Source organism: Bombus vancouverensis, chromosome 2 (genome assembly GCF_051014615.1).
Source record: "Bombus vancouverensis nearcticus chromosome 2, iyBomVanc1_principal, whole genome shotgun sequence".
NCBI classification, from domain to species: Eukaryota; Metazoa; Arthropoda; class Insecta; order Hymenoptera; family Apidae; genus Bombus; species Bombus vancouverensis.
In genome coordinates, this window is record NC_134912.1 from 21,142,892 (window position 1) to 21,165,951 (window position 23,060).

The following is a 23,060-nucleotide window of genomic DNA, read 5'->3' on the forward strand; positions in this document are numbered from 1 at the left end:
GAAAGTTGCGCGACTCGTGAGCGGAGCGTATTTACGCGTTTTACGCGTCGGCCGATGGTGCAATTATATCAGCCGGTACGGTGGTGTGTTCGGGTTCGCTCTTTACGAGCGCAAGTTTCGAAACTACTCGACTGCCGACGTGCAAACATTTCTACGCGCACTCGCCCGTTCACCGGTGGTGACGTGGGAAACGGACTTGGCTACTCTTCAACGTGGACGACGAGTTTCTCACCGCGGACGACGAGTTTCTCACCGCAGGATATCCTCCAGTTATTTTACATTTATTGCGCCGTTGACTAATATCTCATCGCGTTCGCCGAAAGTTAGGTCGCAAATTAGACGACTTCGGATTTCAGGCGTGGCCCGTATAATTTCAAAATTACGAAACGCGACTCGCGGCCAGCCAGCTCGACACATAGGAATACGCGCGTAATTAGAAAAGTCCTTGAATTCTGCAAGCAGAGACCGGTGATTGACCGTGTGGCTGGCTTAAATGAAGCGACTGACCGGCCGGTGGCTCGTAATTATCGAGAGACTCGGTTAATTGGCTTGACCGCCGCACTCGTGCCATTCTCAATGCGTTTCGCTGTAATTTAAAGTAATGCAATCCGGTTTCTAATTAGCGTTCTCTATTAAAATGTGCAGAAAACCGTCGAATCCCTAGTTCCGTGCATTATGCGCGGTGGCCGTCTCGCAATTTTTCACATGTTCCCTTAATTAGCCGTATTAGAGAATCCGCGCGATTTTTCCACCTTTCGCACCTCCGATCGAAGAAATCGAAGGATTCCGTTTGGCGAGCGTGATACAATTCGATACGGGATTTTTAGATTCCCTTGACATTTATGTAGGAACGTATGGATCTTAGAGTAAGGACAAGTAATGATGTTTTATTTAGAGTTTAGTGTAGTTTAATAAGCGATACTCAATAACAAAAGGACCGATTACAATATCGTCGTACGTCTTATTATCGTACTATCCCGCTCCTCCACTCGCACTCTCTGACTTCTCGATTCACACTCTGTGACCTCTCGACTCACACTGCGCTTCTCAACTCGCATTCTGCCCGTTGTAGCATCTTTTTTGTCTTTTGCCAAAACCACACACCACACACGTGTTCCGCAGACGCTCGTGGCCAGGGTCACGCAGGTCTTTTCTACGAAACTATGCGCTTGAAAAGACCGAGGACACATTGATAGACCCGACAGCGCCTCGGCTCTCGCGACATTGTCCCTGATTACCTCGATGTTTCTTAGGCCCTTTTTCCCCGATACTACATTTATTCCACGTTACAACGAACGAGTATTTCGAGCGAACAAAAATATCTCTCTCTGTCGCGAAAATATTTGTTTAGTCGAGAACGATCTTCACACTTGTCAAAAACTAATAAGTGCATTTACGACAGAGCGTCGCGTCGCTAGGATAACCGTCGTTGCAAGTGACACGAAACTACTTTTAGTCGGACGAGCCTCTCGATTCCAAGCGCTGCATGCGTCGACTAAACTATATTTTGTTTTGTCACGGAACGTGATATAATATTAAGTTACAGCGTTAAATAAGAATATTCTCGAGTAAAACGGTATAGCAAAGTAAATGAAAAGGGAAAGATCGTGAATTTATCTAATTATGCGCGTAACTTAACAAAAGGTATGGTAGAAAGTGAAAAATAAAGCAGCGAGATTGTAGCGGGATACAAACAAACCAAGGTTGTGTAAGTTTTTACCATTTATTTGAAAGGAATAATTGTATGAATATTTTTCGCACGTAATATCTCCAAGTTCGCTTTTGACCGTATTATCAAAAAGGAGGGTAGGATGCCTCGCAGGGAATGAAGATATATTTCGTATGCCTCGCAGATATTTCACTTTGCTGAAAAGGCGGACGTGCACTGCCTTTTGGCTACCTTTGATCCATCGGAGCTCAAAGACCGCAGTGTCCGTATAATTTACATTAACTTTTGCCAGATGGAATCCATGTATCTCGAATGTACCGTCAAACTAAGTAGAATGTACGTTAAATTTCTTCGATCCTGTCGTTAATCGTTACCCTGTAACACTTATCGCTTACTCGCGTTAATAATTCTTGCTGGAAAAATTTCAATTACAGAGATTTCGTGTCACGGCATTCTCTAAAAATAATCAGCAGGCAGCATGGTTGAAATTTTCAACGCGAGATCGTAGTTTCACACTCGGTAAAATTTTTCAATAAAACGTGCGGAAAACCGTAGCACAGAACTCATTTTTAACAGTCACCGTTACATCTTATCCGCTCATTCCGGAATATAATTTCTTTCTCGCGGCGATTCTTCTTGTCGGCCTATCCTGTCAGCTGTGGGCACACGCGCGCATGCATACACTTCAGATAAGAACGATTATAGGCTCGCTCATTACCATTTTCCCTCGCGCCGAGTTGACCATTTACGACGTAGGAGTAATGGTGCAATCAAAGTCAACGACAGCCGCTTCTTATCGGCTCGGGAGGAATATTTAAACATACATCGTTGCTTCCGTGCAATATCGTAAGCATCGTCTGCGTACAAGTCGCCTCGATCTCTCCAATTAATCGAATAGACGCCAGATGATAGAATAATGCCTATACTTTCTTCGTACTACGAAGAAACGGCTATGTAAGATTCGAGAAAATTTAATCGATTCTCGTATTTATGCCATTCTCTTTTTGTTAACAAATTTACCGTCCAAAAGAAGTGTAGTATCGGGGAGAAGGGCCTAAGAAACGTCCAGCCAACTAGACAATGCCGCGAGAGCCGAGGCGTTGTCAGCTCCATCGATGCGTTATCGGGTCCTTCGAACAAATAGCTTCGCCGAAAAGACCTACGTGACCCTGGCTACGAGCGTCTGCGGAACACGTGTGCGGTGGGCCTAGCAAAAGACAATAGAATGCTACAACGGCCAGAGAGTCAGTCGAGAAGCAGAGTGCGAGTTGAGCGGATACGGAGTGTGAGTCGGCGTGCGACGATATCGTAGTCGGTCCTTTTGTTATCGAATATCACTTATTAAAATACATTAAACTTTAAACTCTACCATCATCACTTGTTCTTACTCTAAGAATCCATCAGTTACTACAGAAGTTTTAGAGGTAACGGTAAAAATTTAACGCACAGGCAATACTCCTGTTAAAAGTTCGTAGAACACGTTGCAAACATCGTGCAAAGAGATGCAGATTGCGCCATGAATATGTATTTGCTTAGAAAGACACGCAAAATAAGTCAATTTCTCCTGTTATCGACGCAGGGGTATGTACTTCTTCCTCGAAAACGGAAGATTTGAGTTGCTGGCGGAAGTCTTCGAGAAACCAATAAAACACATTTCAAAACTGATAACTGATACGTCGTATGAGATGATTCGCGCGACGTTCTTCATTATCTGACCGTCGAGGCCCAAGCACCACTAGACAGACTCTCGGTATTCAATCAACTACCCTTATTATCCCACAAGAAATAAGGGATCGAACGATTTGTGGCGTCGATTAATCAAATCGTAACGGGACTTTACGACTCCCGTTGGAGTGCATCTTCGAGATCGCGTCTCCTCGCGAACGTGCAAAACTTCACTATGGATTCGCTGCAGTTTTATGGAATTCACACTCGAAGCCACGTGTACTGGATAAGTCTTTTGCAAATTCCATTTCGGCGACAACAAGAGGAATGCTACGATCGTCTACGATCCGTACAGCAGCGTTTCGTAGTTCTGCAAACAGTGTTTCTATCGAATAGATTAGATAGTCGTCAACCGGTTCACTACTTGCTTCATTCAATCTTTGTAGCAGTGATTCCACGACAGGACATAAGTCTTTCATAGTGAACAATGCAGGAAACTTTCTCCCAGTCTTATTAGTTTTCATAATTGTGGAGAACTTATCATACATAAGTGCGAACTCACATTCTCCATCATCTAATTTCATAGTGATTGGGTGTGTTTTCTGACTGGTTTCTAGTGCATCTCTTCTCCATCCTAAAGGTATTTTTACCTTTAATATTATCATGGTATATGTTTTGAATACCACTTTGTATACTAAATTCTGCAAATGCTAATTCTGCAAGACAAGTCACACTTGTTAATTCCTATGTCTCTTCTATAAAACCAATTGACATGTAGCAATATAAATTTTAGACTTTACAAGTTATTGTATGTTATACACCCATACAAACTATAGATTCTATGTATTGAAGCATGTTTTGCAGAAATTCCTCCTCATTCTTTTGCTCTGACTCTAGCTGTGCTACATCTTCACCAATTGTAGTTCTGTTACCTACTGTCATCTGAGTTTTAATCTTGCTGTCTTTTGCTTTAGACTTATAAATTCCCCTTTCATGTGGAACAAGATATGTCGAAAAATGCATTATATTTCTTTGCTATTTACGGAGTGAAAAAGCGAAAGAAGCGTGGCATATCTGTCCCAAGAAATATAAAAGAACTTTCATCACTTTGTAGCGAAGAATAGAAGATTATAGTTACAACAATACACATTATAATTATATCGGAAGAACATTGCCAAGAAATAATTCCACGAAGTATTTCCAAGAAATGTTCTTCCAGAATAACTATAATATTTTTTATTGTAACTACAATTCTTCCAGTCTTCGCTACAAAGCGATGAAATTCATATTTCTCGAGGCAGATATACCACGCTCCTTTTGCTCTTTCGTCCATTGAAGAGTAAGGAAACAGAATGCATTTATCGACATATCTTACTCCACGTGAAAAGGGAATTTATAGTTTAATGCAAAAGACAGCAAGATTAAAACTAAGATGACAGTAGGTAACAGAACTACAATTGGTGAAGATGTTGCACAGCTAGAGATAGAGCAAAACAGTGAGGAGGAATTTCAGCAAAACATGCTTCAATACATAGAATCTATAGTTTGTAAGGGTATACAACATAATAACTTGCAAAATATAAAATTCATATTTATACATGTCAATTGGCTTTATAGAAGAGACATAGGAATTAACAAGTGTGACTTGTCTTGCAGAATTAGCATTTGCAGAATTTAGTATACAAAATGGTATTTGAACCATATACCATGAAACATTGAAGATAAAAATATCATTTTGTATACTAAATTCTGCAACTTCAAATTCCGCAATACAAAAGTCACACATGTTAATTCCTATGTCTCTTCTATAAAACCAATTGACATGCAGCAATATAAATTTTTTGCTTTACAAGTTATTATATGTTGTACACCCATACAAACTATAGATTGTATGTATGGAAGCATGTTTTGCAGAAATTCCTCCTCACTCTTTTGCTCAAACTCTAGCTGTGCTACATCTTCACCAGTTCTCGTTCTGTTACCTATTGCCATCTGAGTCTTAATCTTGCTGTCTTTTGCTTTAGGTTTAAAAATTCCCTTTTCATGTGGAGGAAGATATGTCGAAAAATGCTTTCTATTTCCATCAATGGTATTCAAAGCATATACCATGAAACATTGAAGGTAAAAATACCATTTTGTATACTAAATTCTGCAAATGCAAATTCCGCAAGACAAAAGTCACACTTGTTAATTCCTATGTCTCTTCTATAAAACCAATTGACATGCAGCAATATAAATTTTTTGCTTTACAAGTTATTATATGTTGTACACCCACACAAACTATAGATTCTATGTATGGATTCTATGTTTTGCAGAAATTCCTCCTCATTCTTTTGCTCAGACTCTAGCTGTGCTACATCTTCACCAGTTCTCGTTCTGTTACCTATTGCCATCTGAGTCTTAATCTTGCTGTCTTTTGCTTTAGGTTTAAAAATTCCCTTTTCATGTGGAGGAAGATATGTCGATAAATGCATCCTGTTTCCTGACTCTTCAATGGTCTAGTACTTGCTGGACTTCCGCTGATCCTTGCACTGGTCACTGACTCGAGTTGATTTAGACTAACTTAATGTCGTAGAAGAAGTATAGAAATGATGTGACTCCTCTGTCGTGATGAGAACAAGTTTAGAGCACAAGTTGACTGTTCTGTAGTCCCGAGATCAAGTGAATTTCGTTCTTGTGTGATTACGGAGGAAAGCTCGGAGTGGGTGTGTCTTTTGAACTAAGGACGTGGATTCGTTATTCACACTTTTCGTCAGGAAAAGTGAGGGTAACGATCCGCAATGCCGATTGGTTATGACCTACGTATGCATAAAGGTATGAAGTAGGAGAAATCTCCTACCTTGGCTGACCCTTATTCATGGGAAAAATCAGCTATTTTCGTAATTTGTAGGAGCGCTTAATTAAACCAAGGACTTTCCTAAGTACCAGCCACAAACCGAAAACGCTTATAGGATTAGAAAATCCTTCCTGGTGAGCACATTGGCTTGAAAACATTTGTTTACAATAAAATAAAAGGTTGGGGTTTATTGTGGGGCCTTAGGTTTATGGAGAGTCTGTCTAATGATGCTTGAGCCTTGGCGGTCAGACAATGAAGGACGTCGCATGGACCATTTCACGCGACGTAACACAGCGCCTAATGAACCTAAGAACTTTTGTAAGCACCAGCCAGAAACCGAAAACACTTATAGGATTAGATAATCCTTCCGGATAAGCACATTAACTTGAAAACATTAACTGTAACATGTAACTATGAAACGTGTAGAAGAGATAGATAGTCGTAAAGACGGAATAGACTGTAGAGCATTGAATTCGTATTGTATCGAATATTTTGTATTTTACGTTATTTACAACGTTCTTAAATTTTTCAATTTAAGAAAACGAGATCTGACGCCGAATGCAGTCGATATAAAGACAGATTCGGTATAACTGTTAATACCTGTTTTTCATGCCAACGTACCACGTAGTGCTTTCCATGCATCGAAGGGTGAATTTTTCCGCTTGTTCTATCGCGATCGATCGGAACAGAGCGTGAACAGAGAAAATTCAAAAAAACATTGAAAATGTTATACGCGGACCGTGGTTCGCCGTGCACGGAGTAGTATAAACGAAACGAGAAAAACAAAAACAGGATTCACCGGAAACGGCCAGTTTGCTCGGCCGTGATTTGTTTCGTGCTAGCGCAACTTATTCCGGCCGCGCGCAAAACTACGCGAATTCGTTTCTGTCGTTCGCTTTGATTTATCCACCACCATCACCACACCGTTCTCGTTGTGTCGAGTCGCTTCGTTTCACTTCGCATCGTACCGAGTCAAGCACCACGCGCGAAATATTCAGATCTCGTCAACCACCTTGGGATTAACGCGACGCTGCATTACCGATTGGAAAGATACATACATAGCGGATACGGTATTCGAACGAAATATGTAGCATGAATTTTCACGCGCGAAATAACTACGTTTATCTTCGTGGAAGGCTCGTCTCTGATAAAGCAAAGGAAACACCTATCGCTGGGACGATGGCAAAATACTGTATAAACTGGTGCGAGCGATGGAACTAGACACACGGTAGTTGCAACACTATTGCCGTTTAATCAAAGCAGAAACTGTCTGGGGAAATATAGACGGTGGATGATGGGGCGACTAACATAAAAAAATAACCTTGCCGGAGACACAAAGGCAAAATTAGAGCGAAAACGGGTTTAACCTGTATGGTTAGTTTAATTGCACATACGTCTACAGTAACGATAAACTCGTTAAAATATGCTCGTGTTGTTATCGTTCTGCGATTTATATCTAACTTTTCTTTTCTACTCTTCCGAATATGCTAACACGGATCCTTTTCACAGAATTTGTTAATTAGCCAACACTCTTTGATCCTCCATCGATCTTTCCTCTACGTCTCTTTCCATATTCCAGCCTGACACCTGTACATCTACTTCGTTTTATTCATTTTTATTTATTTTATCTTTCTATCTATTTTATTTTTGCTCTGCTTCTCTTACTTCCTCTTATTCTTACATGTTCTTTTCTCTTGCGATTCTCAGTCTAGAATAACCAACTGATATTACTCGCTTGTAAATTGGCCAGATTAATAAATTAGATCGAATTAACGCGTGAAGTATATATAACATCGTCGTATATCAAAGTAGAAGAGAAAGTTGCAACGCCATACCAAAGAAATGCTCGAACGCAGGCAATCGAGCGATCTCGCGCTCTTTTCAAGCTCCTAAGACCGCAACGACCATCGAAGATTAATTAAAACGAAGAGTAGAAGAAAAGGAACGCGTGAAACGATAAAAACAAGACCGATCGACTCTCGATAGAGAGATAAGTTTGGTGATAGCGATAAATATTCGAATCGAACGAAAGTAGCAGCGGTATGTTGAAAAAAGAGAAAAGCACGATTACTCGGGGAAAAAGTGGTGAAATGAGAGTAAATAGCGGAACGAAGAGGACAGTTAGGGGAGAATTAGTTAGAGAAAATCGAACCAGTAGAGAGCGAGATGGAAAAGAGAATTACGCCGTGGTATAAGACGAAGCCAGCAAGCAGCGAGGAAAATGGAGTATATCGAAAATGGAGAGAGTAAACGGAAACAGGAGTCGGCAGATCGAAGAGACAGTGTCGCGAGAAAAACGAAAAACACACACAAGAAAAAAAAAAAGAAAGAAAAACTAGAAAAAGAACGAACGAAATTACACGATTTAATTTTTGCCTTCCTCTCTTTATCGCCATGGAAAGGGTGTCACGTTCGCGCAAGAGAAGCGAACACGCTGCAGCGGATAAAAAATAAGAAATGCATTCCGAGCGAAAAATTAGTTGCGGCCGCGAAGAGACAAAGTACAAGAAGGGACGAGTGAAAACGGGAAATGGAACGAAGACGAGGAGAAAATGAGAAACCGATACGTACAAACTGACAGACGATTGATCAAAGAGAGGACGCGTTTGGAATCGAGTGATTTCAGAACAGGTGCATCGCGATAAATGCCGTTCGTTCAACAAGGTTACTCGGCTCCGGCTTAATTGCTTAAGTGTGTGAATCGTTTTATACAGCCGACTATCTAGAAAGCCCACATCCAATGTACGACGCGTGAAAGACGACAGATAGATAAATTGCACGAGATGATCGAACACGATTCGTCTACGTCGATAGATTACTCTGTACGGTGTATTTCACCGAGTTTCTTGTAACGCGTTCAACACGTTCCATGCGGGAAACTATGATTACGTTTGCTCGCTACGCGTTTCAAGACAACACAAAGGGCGTTCGCCTGTCAAGCGTCGAAACAATTTCACACGGTGCTAATCAAAGTCAAAAATTCCTTTCGAGAGACTTCGATCTGCGATTCCTTTCAATTTGCATCGAATATGCGTATACGTAGAAGTTGAAATCGAAGACACGCCACACTGTTCGCGAATAAAGTTTTAAAAATAATCTACGCGCCTTTATCTTAGCCGACGATAAATTCGATAACTTTTTCCACGATGCTTCAAAGGTATTAGCGAGTCATTGAATGTTCTCTTAAGCGTATCTAATCGAACTCTAGGCTCCTAACGAATAAAAGCCGTTGATGAAAAGTATTATCCTTCTGTGGTATTTAAATAGTCTAGAGTAGGGACAATAAAGTTTAGTCTTATTTTAACAAGGATTACCCAATACAAAAAACTAACTACAATATCTTTGTACGTCTTATTCTAACACTCGGCTCGCAGCTTTTGTCTTCCCAGGTCAGAAAATGCCGACCCTTGACCCTCGCACCCTTCTCTCATTCCTTTACTCATTTAGCTTTGACGTCACCAAGACGAACACTCTTATTTACACACTCTCTCTCTTTCTCTCTTCCCCGACACTCTTACGATTCTTAGTTTATACCTTAAATTTACAACTTATACTATCCCGAGAAAACTCCAACTTAAATGTATGATAGACCAAGCGTATACCTCCCTTTTATTATATTACATTTCTATAACGACTTCTTTTACTTTCGGAAAACGGTACGTATTTCCTCAACTCCGGGCTTATATTTAAGCGAAGGCCGATTTTAACACGGTTGCATATCGGTTGAAGTCGAGAGACCGTTATCTTACCGGCGTGTACGCTCGCCCAGTAGATAAGGGCTGCTCCATCTCTAAACCTATTACATATGCGTGCCAGCACACAGACACGTCTAGCCCCGGCCAAATGTTAGCAACCCCTATTTCAATTTTACGCCGACTTGCCTGAAACCCTATCAGCTATGACGTTGATGGAACATAATTGTGGCGCGGCTTTATCCGACCCCTTCTGTCTCTTTTTCTCCAGAGAATTGCATTCGATGCGATCATCCCCTAAACTTTAAATCGTTCTTATCGTGCGTTTTGAAAAGGGGCAACCATCTTTTTTCACGACGAATGCCAACTCTTTGGCGGATTTCAGAAAATAATGTCTGCTTCGATCGTTCCGAGGCAAATCCTGCGAAGTATCGCGTATATCGAGTAAGAAGGGGAGTGTCCCCTTTGCATGGGTTCGTCGAAAGAAGAAGCAGATATCTCGAATATGAAACGCGGAGACTGATTATAGCCCTAACCTTCGGCAACCTGTATCGAGGAGGCAATCATTTATGGATTACCATTGGTTCTTTCTTGTTGATCGTGCGTGTTCGTTAAAGCGCAAGCTGAAAAACATCAACGATTGATAGAAAAGCCATTTGCGTCGTATAAACGTTCCTTTTTAAGCGCTGTTCCTACATAACGACGATTCCGCAATATTTCAATTTTCATTCGATAATCGCTTATCGATTTGCCTGCAGATCAGCTTTGTGCCTGAAATATCTGTATATATTCTATCACCTTGCTTCAAAAGATCCATTAATTTTTCTCAAGCACACGTGCAAACCAATTGCATCGCAAGTTTCGGTGCAGACGAGAGCGATACCTTTCCGTACGACGGAGAAATAAAGTTCTCCTATCTTTTTTTCTTTTTTTTATTTATTTATTAAAATTTACGATCAATTCTCGCATTAAGAATATTCAGTAATTTTTTCTGGCGTGGCTCAGTGACATGGCTAATTATTTATAATAAGTTAATACTTATTATAGATAAGTATAATTTATAAGTAAGTATTATAAATAAGTAAATATTACTTAAAGCTCTCCTATCTGGAAAATAAAAAATACATACGTACGTATTTGCTCGTCGTTCGAACTCGCTGCCGCTGCGACGATTTGCAAGGATCGACCGCGTCGGGTCTTACTCGTCAAACTGCCGCAGCAGTTTCAAGGTTGTCGCGATAAAACGAATTCGGCCGGTCACAAAATCGAAACACCTACGATTACGATCGGCGAAAGCATATCCATAAGCTGAATGACGGTGAACGCGATCCCCGACGGATGAAACGCGCGTAATTGAATGCTCGAGTCTCGAAGGAGAGGGCTGAGGTAATTTAAATGCATTAGAGTTTAGAAAGTTTCTTATTAACCGAAGTGCTCGTGATCGGATTCGACGTGGCATTTGTATCTTGAATATTTCATGACACGGCTGCCAAACAGCCGGGATGACGCGGATCCCCTACACTTAGGCGTATTCGCGCGCGCATGTAAGTGTGTCAATCGATGCACGCGTCGAGTGTATCGACTTCAAACGACCACCGCTACTACCTATGTACATGTATACTTCGTCGTTATACCTTTCAGTCCCTACTTCCTGAAGAGAAAGTTAAATTCGCCAAAATTTTACCCACATGGAATAAACCGCGTATAAATACATATTTAAGAAATGACGTAAGGTTCGATTTGCCCCGTGAGAAATACGCGCGTAATACGACGTAGTATAGCGTTATACGCGCGTAGATTCCTTCGTATACTTTCAAAGTATAAATGGAAATGGAAGAAGCATGAAAGGCCCGTTATTATCGTTCTCGTCTTTATTTATTTCGAAGAAGATTTCGCTAGTCTCCTGTAACGACCATATTACTCCGTGTAACGAATGCTGGTAATTAAGGATTACGGGAGAAGTTTTATTTACCTTTCAGCTTATATTGGTTTACAGCGTCACGTCGACCAAGATACACAGTTAAAGTTTTCAAGCTGTTCTTTACTTCCGCTAACAATGACTAACTCGACCTCTTTATAAATAATGTTGTAGTAAATAGTATAATTAAGCGCTTTAATTTCGACATAAACGGTTTTACTGTTTCGTACCAACAATTTCGTTTCGTTCAGCCATAATGCGGCCATAAGCGAGTGCGATAAGACATCGTCGCAGTAAAGAAAGTAAACGACAAAGTTTACCGTTCACTCCTCGAGCGATAACTGAATTTTCTTTTTCTTTGCAGATCCTTTTCTTTGCCAGCCGTTCTTGCTCCTTCGGTTCGGGCTTTTTTTAATAAATGGGAAGATGTCACGATCGACGAAGATTTTGACAGTTCTTGCATTTATCACGTTCGAGAATCGCGTAATTCGACGGTTGCTCGACGAACCAAACGATCGCCAGTTGTACCGAACATAAGACCGACCGTACTTTCGAATATCGCTCGTTTATTCAAACAAGAACAGTCGTTGTTGCGTCGTTCGATAACGATTATTTCTTTCTTAAATCTCGAAAAGTCGACTAAAGTATCGATTATATTTATAAGAAGCGATGTTTTCGTTAACAATGGAAATTGGGACGGATATAGAAAATATAGAGAGCGAAAATAGTCGTAAAGTTAATCTACTAAGATTAATTTCATCTACTTTAAAACTATTTTTTCTCCTACGATCTTTCATCTTGTCGACTACACCGCTTATTATACGATGAGATATCCAAAGGGAGCACGGTGCACCTCCTTCCGGCGTTATTCAATTTCCTTCGCCCGTCTTCCTCCATCCGATCCGCTATCGTCTAGCGCACGATAGATGAAACGTTCGTTGAATTTGTGTAAAGCAGAGAGCGATAGTCACGGTAGCGAAGTAGAAGACCCGCGAGCCATGGAAACCGAGCGGACTTCTTTGCCGAATTCGCAATTTTTACCGGAACGAAGAGATAACCTATCGGCGTTTAATGTTGCGTTACGCGACCTGACGTTTTCACCGATACGCGGCTATCGATTTTCAGTCACGATATCTTACCATCTGCGGAAACACGTCGGTCGCACGATTCACTCCGTAAATTTCAGGACAGCGAGTCCCCGAAGTGTCAAGACTCTTAAACCGCGATGAATCTATATGCTACTGCCTATCCACCTACCGGTACGTGTATGATAGACACCGATCCTTCTATCTATGCCGAAATATCTGCATATTTGCAGCGATAGGATATGCATACTGACGGTGCATAAATATCAGATGTTAGTTGATAATTGCACATCGCAAACTATTATGCGTGGTATAACGAGACATGCAAATTTCAGCCTTTTATAAAAATCGTTGCGCTTCCACGATAGTGAAAAATGAACAAATGGGACTCGATCCATCGCAAATTATATGTACATCATTCGGTAGAAATTTCGATAACTAAGATAATGCGCGGAGGAAAGGCTTCGAAGCTACTTAAAAACGGTATACAAATTGTATTATGCTTTCGAGTTGTGGTTATCGATCGAAATTTTTGATTTCTTTCTATTTCTTATCTTCGTCGAATATCACGAACGTTTCAAAAGTGCGAAATACGCGAGAGTCGCTGTTTCGGATAACGACGTCGATGTCAGTTCCAAAGACGAGTATTTCATCTTAGTTTGGCAACCGCGTTGCAGTTCTTTTCAATGAAATCGCCGCATCGGGGGCGTTGAGCGAGTGATTTCATGTTCGCGCGATCCATTTTAACTCGAAGAGACCCGAAGAGAGAAACTTAACCAACTGATCCGCGAACGAGCGCTTTCAAGCTCGAAGAAACGAAAAGCGGTCACGTCGATTCGCGTACCCGCCCGTCGATTCGACCTGTCCATCGCGTCAAAATTTCCTAACTTCGATCCGAAAGAATGCAATTTTTCTGGAGTATTCCATCGACGATGCACGCCAACGTGAAAAGGTCAAAAGTCGACGTCGTTTATCTTAGGGTCATCGATATATAATCGCTCTCGCGTCGCTAATGCGTTGCCTCGCAATTCCAGCTTCGTCGAACGTCACGGAATTGGCTCGTTTATAATGTATTCCAACGATAGTTTACGAAAAGCTATTTCCTGATAAATTTCGACTTCAGGATGACATTTCTAGTGGTTAGCTGTAAAAAAATAAGTCGTATATATATTGTATATTATCGTATAATAGTCGGTGTATCTCGGAAAGGAGCGTGCACGAAAACGGAAGAGTAAAAGTATCAGCCAAGTTTCTCTAGCGCTCTTGTAAAACTTAGCGGAAAGCTTATTCCAAAGGACACTCTCTGTTAGAGAAGGCCATCCATATAAACGAATCGACAGTTAAACGCGAGAGTTACGAGCGGTTGGAATTTCGCGAAAGCGGTAGGAACTTTGCAGAGACTGTCGCCATAAACCTTATCGAGCATTTTATATATTACAGGCAATAGAATTTTCTTCTAAGGAGACCTGTTCCTTTTTTAATCGAGCATCCGCGACCCGTGAGCCGTACATCCGTCGCGCAGCATTTTCTGCTTTCGATATTGGGGATCGTCTGCGCGGCGAACGTAATAATTTCACTGGATCGGGAATGAAGCGCGGGGTTCAAGGACGAGCAAAATTCCGAACTCTGAATTCCGAATTGCTAGATCCCCGTAACAGGAAGAGGTCGTGAAACGATCCATGAATCAGCCGACCACCAGGCGACAAGTATTTATAACGCGTTTAAGCCGTATCCTTCCTGCTCGTTTCGAATAGGTTGTTATCCTAGGGGGGTATCGTGGGACAGGTTGAACGCTATTCGACTCGGTTCGAGGGCGAGCCTGCTGAATCTGAAATTCCGTCGCCACATCGAGTACGCGTCGTCGTCGCTGATTTCATCCAGCTCACGTACTTGGTCCTACTGTAAACTCGCCCCGACATAACGACGTATTCCTGGTCGATATACAAAGGCGCATCTAAATCCTCGCAGCTTCTGTCCGATAGACGCTTTGGTCTGTCTACGTAATGGAACACGAAACTCGGTTCAAGGAGCGGCTTGTTGGTGCCGGCACGCCACCTACGTTAGCATCTGATCTCTCCTCTCTCTATCTATCTTTCCGTATCTCTTCTTCGTCGTTCTCCCCTATGTAGATAGATGGTAATTTCGACAAACACACTGTTACTTGCATTTTAGATTTCCGACGAAATTGCCGGGTCGGGATGTCGCGAGAAGTCGTCTGCCAGTCAACCACCGCGATCGACTGCTTCGTTGCTTTATTCGTCTTCCTGTCTTTCCCACGCGTCCTCCGCTTTCTCTTTTTTCTCTCTTCCTCGCTTTCTTTCGTCGATCTCTCAACGCGTTCGTTAATCGGACTCTAACACGTACGATATCGCACCGTACCTAGAGGTTTCCTTATTCTCAAATTCTCGAATCAAGTATTGTCTTTAATTAACAATGATCGCCCGTCCTACGAAAAATACTTGGACAGATTCGACGTTTAAAATTGAAAAATTTGATAAAAATGAGAAACGGATGGCAGGGACGAGTAAAAAATGATCTTTACTATCGCGAGAGAAGATAGATAGTAAGTAGGTGAGGGGATAAGAAGAATTTCACGGAGATAAGACTGCGGGGTATACCGTATACGGTATAGAGTAAGTAAGTACATATCTCAGTTCTTAACACAACGAAACGTTGCTTGCTTCGAGGGAAGTCATGGATCGTAATAATTTTGTTTGAAAGTACCTTCAATCACTATCGATCCGCCGTTTTATCGACGTTGTTTTATGCCCGCTATGATTTTTTTACGACGCCATTCCTTTTCACGGCGAGAATCGTAAGGAAAACATCGCGCATTCGTTTGCACGCATTAGAATTTACACCGCTATAAATCGATATTGATAAAACCTCTCCGTGAATACCGGTCGATATTTCAAAAGCGTAACGATGCAATTTAGACGTCGCGATCCTCGATGATAATATCCGACATTTCGATACAATGATACAGAACGAAGAAACGTTTGTAAAATTATAGGCAGTCGCGGCTATCGCGTGACGAATAAAATGATCGTGATCGATCGTCTTCGAAATCAAAGATATCGAAGAGAAGCGAAGAAAATAACGCGATATCGGTCCGTTCTACCGCAAAAACCGGCCATATCGTTGTAAGAAGGAACGCTCAAAAGCAGGTGGTATGCGGCAAGTGCAAGAGTTTTACGACGATCGATGGTACGAGCGAAAGGTAAAAACCAATCGCGGGGAGGAAAGCGAGGAAAATCGTAACGCGGTACACCGAAAACGACCATAGGACGGAAAAAGTACCGCGTTTATACGTAACCGCTGTTCACGGTGTTTACGGCGGCAATTCTCATGTCCACGGGAAAATAAAAAAGCCGATTTGAACGGAAAATCGGAATCGGTTGGAACCGTGTTTAACGCGTCGATCAAATTTTCCTATTATGCTCGGTGCGGTCTCGATCTGTAACGAACGAACGAACGAACGAATCTCAAAGAAGGAAACAACCGGTTTGCGGTTGCGGGAAGTAAGATTTGCCGAGGTTATTAATAGGCGGAGATTTTATTCCGCCGCGACGCCGAACAGTATCGCGAGCTTGCGCTCGTAATCTGGCTGCAAATTAAATCGAATCTAGCGAGTTTCTTGTATTTACGCAGCCAGGTGTGAAATGCTTCGGTGCACGCATCCTCGCGTGCCTCGCAACTCTCGCGAGCAGCCATTAATTCTTAAATCTCGGATCGTTCCTTACCGCCGGAACGCCTACCCCGCGGAAACCCTCGTATTGTTACGTTATATCGCGCCACTGTTAGATAACCGAACAAGTTTCGTTTAATGTTATCGACTCGTGGCTTTCCGTGGCAGCTATTGCATGCCAAGAATTAGAATAACGATGTTTAGCATCGATGAAAGCGCGGTGAACGCGATACGATGTCACGAAATTCGAAAAGGTCGGTAAATTGAATTTCTTAATCGATCGACCGATTACAGATACATATTCCCGCGTCCGATCGATCCCACCTATTCGTATTGCTGGTTACGCGATGGTAACGCGATTGTCAAATTTTGGTTGGAAAATCATCGAGCGCGGCGCTCCAGCGTACGGTTAATTCTTGGTACCTCGTCGCCATGCTGTTCGAAACGTCCTCGTTATTTCGTATTAACAAGCTATCGCTCGGATTGATCCGAGCAAATGCATGTTTCGATTCATTCAATTAACGCGTTCACTCGACCATTGAAACGCGTGATTAATACGACTGGGACGTGTTTATAAGCGATCGCATCTGGAAACGGCTTGTTAGAGGCGAACGTCCGTCCTCGCAATCGAATCGAAACAACAACCACCCTGCGATGCCTCTATTGCTGGCTTCTAGCTTATTTGTTTATTTACACGATCGACTGCCACGCGTTCCGACGATTATTAACGTTTCTGGACTTGGACCGAGATCGATATTACGCTTTCGGGGACAAATTGAAAGTCGCTTTAACATTGACTAATGCGCGCCGATCCGCATTATCGAACGCACGCGTTTATAACCACGCACATACACCTGTCGGTTGTATGAAATTCAAAGAAGAATAGAATACGTATTCGCGCGAATATTTAGGTACTCGATTTCGTCTTTTGCATCGAAGTTAACTCGTTCCTTCTTATTTCCGTTATAATCAAGTGCAATTCTCCAGGTAAATTTTCGGTATACCTTCACGGTTAAACGGAACGATTTTAACGAGCAACGCGTTATCCGTCGAAACGTGGAGGGACAGATGGGATTCTTTGCTTTTTTCCTTCTCTACTCATAAAATCGTACAAAGAGAATCTACACAAAGTAAACCGAATAGAATTTCGTTTCATCTGGTTCGCTGGTCGAATCGTCGGGTATCTTGGTTTCCGAACTCGTTGTTTGACCGACGATTAGTGAGCTCAAAGCGCGATAAAAATATCGCAAAGCGAAAACCCGACCTCGGTTTTCTGCTAAAAAAAACAATTTTCCTCCACGTCGTCATTCGTTTCAGTGGCTGGAAACGAATATCTAAAAACTCGAGGTCCTCTAACGAAGCGTTAATCCGAGTCGAACGCAAACCGAGTTAATTCCATGCGAGGGGCGTTGACACGTAATCATCGAGAGAAGCACTCGAGCGTACGTGATGTCGGGGAATTAGTGAAGCGTCTCGAGTCCCGCAAAAGGACTCGTCGGAGCGTCGCGACGCCCGGCCAACGTCTACGTGACCGGATATACAGAGACATACGGTTGGGGTGTCAGCTGAAGAGAAGAAAGTTTTTAGTCTCGGTACAGGGGACAAGGAGACGAACGAATGGACCGGGCAAAGAGACGGACGGTTTACTCGGCTATCTTCTTTGATACGGCACGGCGTGTATGTATCACTGCGCAGCGCAATCATGACGCGGCAAACAGATAAGGTAAACGAAATACAGACTGTTGGACGACAATGTGTCCGCAAACAGGCAGCTGTACACAAGCCTAGCCGAACGGAAAGGCTGGCCAGATGGACGAAAAGCGACGAGGGAGCAGAAGATCAAGTAGCGAGAAACCGTAGCGTGGTTGATATTTGTACTTTTACCGGCTATACCTGGTGCTCGACTCGTGCCACGGAAAACCCTCGACATCGATCACCTCGGTTCGTGATACGGAACTCGTTGACCGAAATATAGATAGCAGCCAGGCGAATTCTCGGCTTTCTACGCCACTGAAAGAAGAAGTTGCACGCAGATTCGGACTATTCGAGACGGTGCGTGGTGACGGTGACGCGCACGCACGAAACGCGAAGAGTTGCCTGCGTTCCGGAGGGACCGAGTTTCTTCTTTCGAGAAGCGACTCGATGGAATCGTCGAGTACCTGCACTTGCGTCGAGTATGACGACGCGTCTCACCCTCGCACTAACAAAGGGGTTCGCGAGTACCACTAAACGCACGTACGTCGTACGCAAATCCACTCGGGGAACGAAAACAGTGTTTCGCCGGTCGTTGTCTGGAATCGCACGAAAGTGAATTTCATATTCGACGAACTTTCCGAATACGAGTGACTTGTTCCACTGCGAGACAGGACGATCGTCTGTTCGAATTTCTAAGCCATTTATTCGAAACTCGCGAGAGTAGCGAATAATTGCCGGTTGTCGCGTATTTAGCTCTGGTTTCGATCGACCGAGCGATCCCCGAATCGCCAAAATCAATATTTTACGGCCGTGCGAAAAATCTAGGAGCTCGAAAATGAATTTTTTCGACAAAGTAGCGGTGGAGCGGCGAGAACGAATTGACTTCCATTTGTAAACTCAATTAGCGCAGAAAACTATTAATTTGCTGGCAAGTAGAATTAATCGAGTACCATCGCGACGACAAAGAGGGGTGTTAAATGCAGCCGAACGAGCGCACGCGCTACGAGCCTGCTGAAACCGAAATTCCAGCTTTTTGCCACGACGGCGCGCGCGCATTCGTAGTTTCGTTACTACAAATCTTTGATTTTACGCGAATCGCGTGGCGCTGGTGATTTCGAGGTGCGCCCGTGCAACGTTACGACAGATAGAAAATCGAAGATCCGCGATTTCGTGTAAACAACTCATTCGTTGGCGAAAACTCCGTCGATGGTGAATTAAATTATGACGAGGATTATCGTCGCCGCTCGAATCCCGTTGTTCGAGCATAAAGGGAAATCGTAGCGCCGCGTGTTTCGCAATCGTTCTGCCGTTAATGAATTTCGTTTCCGGCGATCGACCGAGCGACGCTTTTCGACGGCGACGAGGGGAATCGAAATGCGCCAAGGCGCGATGTTTTTTACGAAATTCGGAAAACTATAATCCGCCGTTCCGCGGCAAACGAAAACACGATTTTCTCTAACAAGGTAACGCTAAATTGCAAAGTAAATTCTTTTTCGAAAGGACGGATCGAAGCAGACCCGCAACACGACTCTATCGATGGGTAATACCTAATCCGGACATGATCGGATTTACTTCCCAAATTGGCCTTGTTACGAACTTGCTAACTCTACGGAAACCTTTTACGTTTCTCTACGACTCTATGGTACAGACGTAAATATGAAGGCTTTCAGAGAATTTACGGCAAGATTCTAATTCCGTTTGAATTAAACGGATATGATTTCGCGCGACACGAACGGAAGTTCAGCGAACAGCTAAAATCTAAATTCGAGTCCGATAAACCGAATCTTACGATTTTCGACCGAGCTTCCGATATGTAGGTAGCACTCGGCCATCAAAGCTGAAATTGGTCGAACAGAGGACCGATGTAATGGAGTCGTCGGATCGATTTTCGGACAACTGCGAATGAATAGAAAAAACAGCGAAATTGCTGTTGGAACTTCTCCGTTCGATGAGAACGAGAACTTTAATGGAGGTACAAATCTCAGTGAAATGGATCCACGAATCATTTCCCACGAATCACGTTGTCTCTTCGTTCGCTCTGCCCGTTTCTGCCTTCACGTCGACGCCTCTGCTCCGCTATTTCGTGACTTCACGTACAAAATCACGATCCAACATGAAAAAAGGAAACGCTCGCGTAAATCGACGCTCGGCTACCTAACGGACGATGTCATTTGGCGAAAAAGACGCTCGACATTAGACACGCTCTTCCGACGATATTCGTCAGCTTCGTGGAACCAAATACATTTTTATAGGATAGCTACGTTGTGGAACTAAAGGCACGTTGAAACGGAAAATAATGGCTATTAAACGAATGTTTATAGTAGGTTAAAATGCGAGTATAACGTTGTAATTTGTTACATTTCCTTTTTTATTTCCTTTTAAGCGTCGTTCTAGCAACAGCCCTAATAGTACTCGATGATATTGTGACAATTTTAAAACGCGTCAAATACACGCAAAATGTGTCATCAGTGGCCGGTTGCGTACGATCGGACGTTGAAATAGGACGACAATGACAGTCGATGCAATAATTGAGTTGTAGCTAATAAAATTCCTCAATTACGTGACAGTTAGAACGCTTCGTCCGTACTCTCTGTCTGCTACGATATTTATACCGAATATGACACTTAATCGCAAATTGTTTCAAATTGTTTGAACGCGAACCGTGATATCCTGCTTTAATTAATTGGACCTCGTTCGAAATAGCGTTTACGTTTAAAAAAAAACGAAGAAAACAAAATTGTTTTCGGTGAAACAATTAAGTGGGCCGTTGTCGATGCGAGCTTCAACCTGAGGAATAATCGGTTAATTAAGGTGTCGCCGTGTGAAGCGTAGCAACCGAACGATAAAGCTTCATTAAGCGTTTACCGATATCGCGATCGAACGACAAGTTACATATTTCCCCGGAAACTATTCACGACGCGGCTTAGTGATTCGAGATCGATTTATAAGCAGAAATAAAACTAAAATACTAAATTTGAAGAAAGAGATAGCTTCTTGTTCGATATTTGGCACGCGAACTAAAAAAGAAGGTTCCTGTTTATCAAACTTCTATGAAAAATGTTTCTGCAAATAAAAGTTCGTTCTACACAGTTTACATTGAAACCGCGTTCAGACAGAACAAGTTTGCAGAAATAACTCTACAACTTATGGAAATTTCCGTTATGAAAAAATTGTTCTGCCAGCGACGGCGATACCCGGATTGTTTCGATGAATTCCGACCGTGTCTCGCGTTTCAATTCCGATTATACGATATTATACACAGCGGTATTTCCGGTGTCTAATTCGTGTTTTGGCCAAGGTCCTGTGAAATGAAGCTCAAGTGTTGGGCAATGGAGGTTGATTGATCGCAGAGAGCAGTTTCGTTCGAGCATCGCGGTAGGCAGATGCATTAAGAAAATTTTTACTCGCCTGGCAATGGCGATTCGCCTGATATATTTCAGACTCGCGAGACGAGATCCTGGAACAACAACGACGATTCGTTAAAAATTCGAACCTTGTTAGCAGCTTGTAAAAAGTGCACTGTAACGCGTTTTAATGCTGCTCGACCGTAATAAATTTTCCAAAATTCTGTCCATCGCAAACGAAATTTCATTCGTCGAAATTTTTCCATTGTCTCCGTTCTATATCGCGTAATCAAAATGTATTGGATATTTAAAAAAAAGGGAATCAGAATGTGTGTAATTGTATTTGTAGTGAAGTAGTCATTACGTGTTAAATAATCGAAAAAAATTACGAAAATCCAAGACTTAACAACGTCCTTATACATTATTGTTATACGTATTATCCACCAATATGTATTATCCTTCTAACGATTCATTCGTATTCGTACTCGTACGTAAAAAGAACTCGTAGAATATACTTACGTTTTTTAATTACGATAATTATTTTGTAAAAATAATTCAAGCGATTATACGAAGACTGTGCTCGTTAAAAGTTGCAAAAATGTTAATGATTAAAAAATTTAGCCACCCGGGGACCTTTTCAACCAAATTACAATATAAAATGACGAACAAGTCGAAGTGAATGCCTTTTTGAATTATGCAGTCGACGTAGAAAATAAAACATTAACTGGTATTGCTGGCAAACTCGTTCAGGAAGTTGATCGTTCTTCTTGACACCGCATTTGGTAAATGTGAACGTTAACCCTCTCGTGGCAGTAAATCAGCTAGATGCATCCCAAGTTATAGCTGAAAAAGAGCGCGGTCGGTAATTTCGGTCCTAATCTGGAATTAAACCGGAGGAAGTTTCTTCAAAGTTTTTCAATTCACCTTACTTTCCCGGTGATATCCGTTCGTGGGGTAGAATGGAGCATACTATACTCGAGTCGCCATTTTGGGCTGTTGCATATTTTCGTTGTTTTCGATGTTCGCGAAAACTCCAATTAAGAACTTGCAATCCCTTAATCTCCGTGGAACTTTTGAGAAATTCGATGGTCCGAGATATTTCCAAAAGTTTATAAACCCCACCAAACTAAAATAATATGGCACGCTTCGATTAGTTTTCAAACGATTATTTCTAGAATTAATAGTTAATTCGTCTTAATACGTATGTACCGTTGGTACAATCGCACAGGTCATTAATCTTCCCTGATGGCCGGGGTACCGATCTTTCCTCTGTTTTTATGGATCGCCGTCTTTCGTGCAAAGTGTGAAATGAATTTTGAGCAGCGGCTACAAACGACAAAACAGTGGCAAAAGTTTGATGAAACAACTACACGCGCAACGATCGATCGACCGCTCGACATTGTTGTAATGGGACGACCAAGTTCACCCCGATATCGGAACTATCCCTGATGCCGAGCATGGCAGATGG

General features: G+C 42.3%; 1 protein-coding gene and 1 pseudogene across 1 annotated transcript in view; one reads left to right on the top strand and one right to left on the bottom strand.

Moving 5' to 3' along the window:
* Nucleotides 1–3,567: 3,567 nt before the first annotated feature.
* Nucleotides 3,568–4,702, bottom strand: LOC117160083 (protein maelstrom homolog; annotated as a pseudogene).
* A 64-nt stretch (nucleotides 4,703–4,766) lies between these two features.
* Nucleotides 4,767–23,060, top strand: part of LOC117160082 (A disintegrin and metalloproteinase with thrombospondin motifs 7) — a 42,901-nt gene continuing 24,607 nt past the window's right edge. The window contains exons 1-2 of the mRNA XM_033340509.2: nucleotides 4,767–4,887; nucleotides 4,991–5,023. Coding sequence (XP_033196400.2) covers nucleotides 4,767–4,887; nucleotides 4,991–5,023 — 154 coding nt within the window. The remainder of the gene's footprint in view (nucleotides 4,888–4,990; nucleotides 5,024–23,060) is intronic.